A 5,853-nucleotide genomic window follows, 5' to 3' on the forward strand; every position below is an offset into this window, starting at 1 on the left:
GTAATAAAACATTTAAGAGTTAAATAAATCTAATTGTATTCACTACTATCCAATATTTGGTCAGTCTATCTTATGAAGATTACAAATCTATCTTAACCTCCTTTTCCCCTAATAGAAATTATGTATTATAATTTATAAGTTAATTTTTGCTATGGTTTCAATTGTTATATACGTGCAAAATCTCACCATCTTAATTATAATAACATTATTCTTGTTCAGATAGATAACAAAAGTTTGAAAAGAAAAAGACACGTGATCTTAAGTATATTTTTTTATTAAGTTTCAATAGTTCATACGAAATCTTGAGATTTTATATACCTCAAGAGAGAGAGAAAACTGATATCTAGCACAACGAGAGGAAGGAAGGAGAGGTTGGTCGTTGATAAGCTACAACGTAGAAGGTGAGGATGTGAGAGATTAAGACCGAGACTGCAAGTGACAACATAGAAGGTGGCAGTAGCACAATGCCATGACTAGAGGAAGGAAGGATCGATAGGTCGGTCGTTGGCGAGCGACGGTGTAGAAGGTGAGGCTATGAGAGACTGAGAGTGAGATTATGAGCAAGAGGAAAGAAGGAGAGGTTGGTGAGCGAAGTGGAGGCGTAGAGCGAGACCGCGAGAGGAAGGATATGGTAATTTCTAAAATTAAAATGGTTTCAAATTGAAACAATGTAGTTTCAACTATAACCTGAAAAAAAAAAAAAAGATAAGTGACCTGGTTCGGGTTGACGAGTCACCAATTTGATCACAAATTCAATCGGGTTGTTTTGGGTCACTCCAGATCGAGAGCACACTCGAATAAACGTAAGACTCAACCCAATCCAGCCATCGGGTTGTGATTCGATTGGTCGAATCAATCCGATCGATCTTCAAGTATTTTAAAAAATTAGAGAATCTGTTAGGACTTTTGAAAATTTAATAAAATTGTCAAAATGGATTAATTTGATTGTCCATATAAAAAAGTTGACTGGATTGGTCCATTTGGTGAATTAAATGAATTGGTCACCCTAAATTTGAAAGAAGATATTTTTGTTTTTAAAAAATATTCCACGGAAAATCAATTCTTGTTGAGAAACAGAAGCAATAGAGGTCGGGGAGCAGCAAAAGGCGTGGCACAGCAGTTCAACCAATTTCCATTGTTCACCTAAGCCGAGCTCTGACGACCTCGCTTACTTGTTACATTCCGTCGCCGCCGCCGCCGCCGCTCCCACCTTCCAATGCCACCCAACTTCCACCTTCCTCGTCCTCTCTTCTCTTTCCCAAAACACCCCTCTTTCATTTCCCTTCTCTTCTCTCACTCCCACTACTGTTCCAATTCCCCTTCTTCACACACCTCTCACTATCTCTCACAATTTCTCCCTCTCAGCTACTCCAACTTCAAACCCCTCAACACAATCACCCCACTCGAACGCCGCATAGTGGTAGTGGGTTTATCCACCATCATCAAAACCGACCAGGGTTTCGCCCTCAAAGCCTTCTCCTTGCGCTTCTGCACCTTCTTTTTGGTCAAAATCATGAAACTCTTCCAAACCCGCGACGCCGCGTTCGCGTTCTTCAAGCTAGCGTTCGGGGATTGTTCTGATTCCGAAGAGATCCTTCGTTTGAGTTGCGTCTCCGCACATGTTCTGGCGGCGCAGAAACTTCAGCTATTAGCACAAGACGTGGTTTCGTGGCTCATTGCGAGGGTTAGGGCTGGTAGACGAATAAAATAGTGGACTTTATGTGGAGGAATCATGCAATGTATGAGTCTGATTTTTCTGTTTTGAATACCCTTTTGCGTGGTTTTATGAATGTTGTTAGAAAAATAAAATAAAATAATGAAAGAAAATAAATATGAAGAAGATGCACAGTCTTGAATTAAATAACAAAATAACAGTAGCAAAATAAATTTAATTGACAACACATAAATAATGCATTATATCATACAATGAGCACAAGAAAAAATTAAATCAAGGGAAAGAATTAAATAGCCTGAGTTGAAGCGCGTAAACGCTATCCTTAGAGAGAAAACACCCCACTGCACTGGTAGGAAAATTTGATTGCGCTCCTCTCCCAAGATACGACAACCTGTTGATTCCGATCATGTGCAGCGAAAGGATCCCGAACCTTATGAACACCAATGCTCTTGCTCTCATAAAAATAAGTTTTTTATAGGAAAAGAAAGAGACAATTTTTTCTTGGAGAAAGAAACCAGACGTTGCTCTCTATCTATCCTTTTCAGTAGAGAGGAAAGAGATATATATAGGCATTTTACAACGACAAAATATGATCGTTGGAAAACCAACCTACAGTTGTCACAACAAACATACCAAACTAGTTGACTCGTTAAAATAAAATCTTAAGAAAATCTAAAATAAATATTTTATTTTATAAAATAGAATTAATATATATGTATAAATTTTAAATTAAAACACAAATAAATTTTAAATTAATATATATTCAAGCTAGCGTTCGGGGATTGTTCGGATTCCGAGGAGATCCTTCGTTTGAGTTGCGTCTCCGCGCATGTTCTGGCGGCGCAGAAGCTTCAGCTATTTAGCACAAGACGTGGTTTCGTGGCTCATTGCGAGGGTTGGGGCTGGTAGAACGAATAAAATAGTGGACTTTATGTGGAGGAATCATGCAATGTATGAGTCTGATTTTTCTGTTTTGAATACCCTTTTGCGGGGTTTTATGAATGTGGGGATGGGTTTTGAGGCTTTGGAGGTTTTGCGTATAATGAGGGATGTGGGAGTTAGGCCTGGTTTGTCCTCACTAGCAATTCTCATAAGGTTGTTGCTTAGGGTTGGTGACTATGGTAGTGTGTGGAAGTTGTTTAATGATATGATTTTCAAAGGGCCTCGCCCTTCAAATGTCACGTTTAATGTGATGATCTGTGGGTTTTGTAGACAGCGTAAAGTTGTGGTTGCGGAGAGTTTGTTGCATTTGATGCCTAAGTTTATGTGTAGTCCTGATGTTGTTACGTATAACATTCTTATTAATGCATGCTGCGTTGGTGGGAGGACTTCGGTTGCGATCGATTGGCTGCATTCGATGGTTAGGAGCGGTGTTGAGCCGAGTGCTGCCACATTTACTACCATCTTGCACGCCCTTTGCAGGGAAGGGAATGTGGTGGAGGCGCAGAAGCTCTTTGATGGGATTCAGGATGTGGGGATTGCTCCGAATGCTGCGATGTATAATACGCTGATGGATGGATATTTCAAGGTGAGGGAGGTTGGTCAAGCTAGCTTGCTTTATGAAGAGATGAGGAGAAAGGGTGTTTCTCCTGATTGTGTGACTTTTAATATTTTGGTTGGGGGACATTATAAGTATGGGAGGAAAGAGGATTTGAACAGGTTGTTGAAAGATTCGATATTATCGGGATTGTTTCTGGATTGTTTGCTGCCAGATATTTTCACATTTAACATCTTAATTGGAGGATACTGTAAGACATTTGACATGGTTGGCGCCAGTGAGATTTTTAATAAAATGTACTCATGTGGGCTTGATCCAGATATCACAACCTATAATACACGCATGCATGGTTACTGCAGAATGCGAAAAATGAATAAAGCAGTTATCATTTTGGATCAGCTCATCTCTGCTGGTATTGTTCCAGACACAGTGACATACAACACTATGTTGAGTGGTATTTGTAGTGATATATTAGATCATGCTATGATTTTTACTGCAAAATTACTTAAGATGGGTTTTCTTCCAAATGTGATTACAACCAATATGTTGTTGTCTCATTTTTGCAAGCAGGGGATGCCAGAGAAGGCATTAATATGGGGTCAAAAGTTAAGAGAGATTTCCTTTGATTTTGATGAAATCTCCTATCAAATAATGGACCAAGCTTACCGTTTGATGCAAGATGATGTTGAATTTGTGAGAGGAACATATGAAAAGGGCCTTTTCATGGTTTCGTAATGTACATTACATTTGACTATTTTTCAAGAAATAAACCTCAGAAGATAAAGAATGAGAATAGTGTAAATTTGATTGAAAATCAATTTGTTGCTTTGTGATCTTGATTTTTTCATTTTTCTATTATCCTTGAAATCTGCCATGATTGCGTGTAATCATGAGAACAATATGTTGCACTCATTGATTGGCTACTTGAGCATTACTTGAAATAAGTGGTCACAATATGACATACAGTATAGCTGTGAGAAACCATGGAGGAATGGGTTACCCTTTTTGAAGATGAATATCATTGATTATTAGTGCCTATTCTGGAGGGCTTTTATGTGTATTTCTCCATGAAGGATAATAGCAGCCATCTGTTTAGAGGGATGCAAGGGAAGCATATGTTGATTCGTGGCCTTGAGAATGTTATTAGTCTGTAATGTGATTGAATCTACTGAACTGCAGGCAATGGAGATTGAAGAATGTTTTGTAAGTATAGTAAATCTGTGTACTTCTAGAGAAATTATGATATCAAATATTGCTTGTGCTTGTCTGCCTCCTGTTTTTAGTATCTGCTGCTGAGGCTGTATTGCACACTGGCGGGATTTAAGATTTAATTAGTTTCATTTTTTGGTTTTGGGATGGGGGAGGAGAGGGGCAGTTGTAGTTAGTTGTGGTTGCATTGATTTGGTTATTAGGATTGAACATTGTTAACAACCAAATCTCCTATAAGTTTAAGCGATAAGTTGAAAGCCCAACTATGGTTTTATATTTCACGCTAATGTTTTGGTGAAGCTTATGTGCCTGATTGGTTTATTACTTCTCTTATTACTGAAAAATTGTATAGTGTATACAAATATATATGATTTCTCATGTTAATAGTGTTTGATAGGAAATTACTAAAATGAAACTTAAAAGTTCTGATGCTGTAAAAAAATTTCTCATTTTATGAGAAAGAGAAAAAAGATGGGTTTCCTCTTTGATTTCTTTGTAGCTGGGAAATGAATGAACAACAAATTTTTGCATCTCAATATTTGCACAATTTCATCAAATAGCCAGGGAAAAACATACAAATGATTATGTGGGAGTTTAGAGAGAGAGAATGAAAAGGATTTCTGGTTGATATGGTTTTTGTTTTCATCATGAGGAAATTCCATTATTGTGGACTTTGGTTATGAGTTCTTGCCTTTATTTTTGTTTTGACCTATTTGGTTTTAAACTAGTATTCTCCATAACAGCACTATTTGCCTTTTTATTGATGTTTTGACCTTTATTGATATTTTTGACCTGATTTGTCTTCTATGCAACTTTTGGTGCAAAAACAACCTATCGTGTATAATGTTGTAATAAATATCATTAGTTATTTTTCTTTAATGATCCTTCTAACCATGGTGTTATAATTTTTTTAATTTAAGTAGCATTTTAAGATGAAGGGCAGCCTTGGTGCAACAGTTAGAGGTGTTGCCGTCTAACTAGGAGGTCATAGATTCGAGTCATGGAATCAGCCTCTTGCAAATGCTAGATAAGGTTGCCTACAATCAATCGATTATGGGTCTGACCCTTCCTTCCCCTCATGAGCTTTATAGGTTATAGTACCAGGTTGTCCTTTTTTTTTCAAAGTAGTTTTTTAAGATCTAAATAAATAACACTGCTGTATGTGGTTCACATGCATCCTCCCTCTAGAAAGCCATTTTCACTGAAAGCTGTCTAAAAAGGATTTTTACTTTCAATTTTGCTGTAAGCTTCGCATGTTAGGCATTAACCATTGTCCTAGTTCCCAATGCATTGGAAACATTATCTTCCTCACAATTCTCTATCAGCTTTAAACTCCACCTTTTCTCCTTCTTTAGAATTGATAACACGTGGAACAGGATATGTCCTCACCATTTTTATGTTGTCTAAAATTAGTACTACTCTATTACATTAGTCTACTCTTGATTGAGTTCAAGTCTAAAATCATTGAGGC

The 5,853-nt window shown here is 37.4% G+C and overlaps 1 protein-coding gene across 1 annotated transcript; it reads left to right on the top strand.

Moving 5' to 3' along the window:
- Positions 1-2,479: 2,479 nt before the first annotated feature.
- On the top strand, positions 2,480-4,376 carry LOC114401480 (pentatricopeptide repeat-containing protein At1g63130, mitochondrial-like). Its single transcript, XM_028363988.1, has one exon. The coding sequence runs from the start codon at positions 2,505-2,507 to the stop codon at positions 3,906-3,908; it is 1,404 nt and encodes a 467-aa protein (XP_028219789.1). The 5' UTR covers positions 2,480-2,504; the 3' UTR covers positions 3,909-4,376.
- Positions 4,377-5,853: the final 1,477 nt, after the last annotated feature.

The sequence above is a fragment of the Glycine soja genome, chromosome 20 (assembly GCF_004193775.1).
Source record: "Glycine soja cultivar W05 chromosome 20, ASM419377v2, whole genome shotgun sequence".
Lineage (NCBI taxonomy): Eukaryota > Viridiplantae > Streptophyta > Magnoliopsida > Fabales > Fabaceae > Glycine > Glycine soja.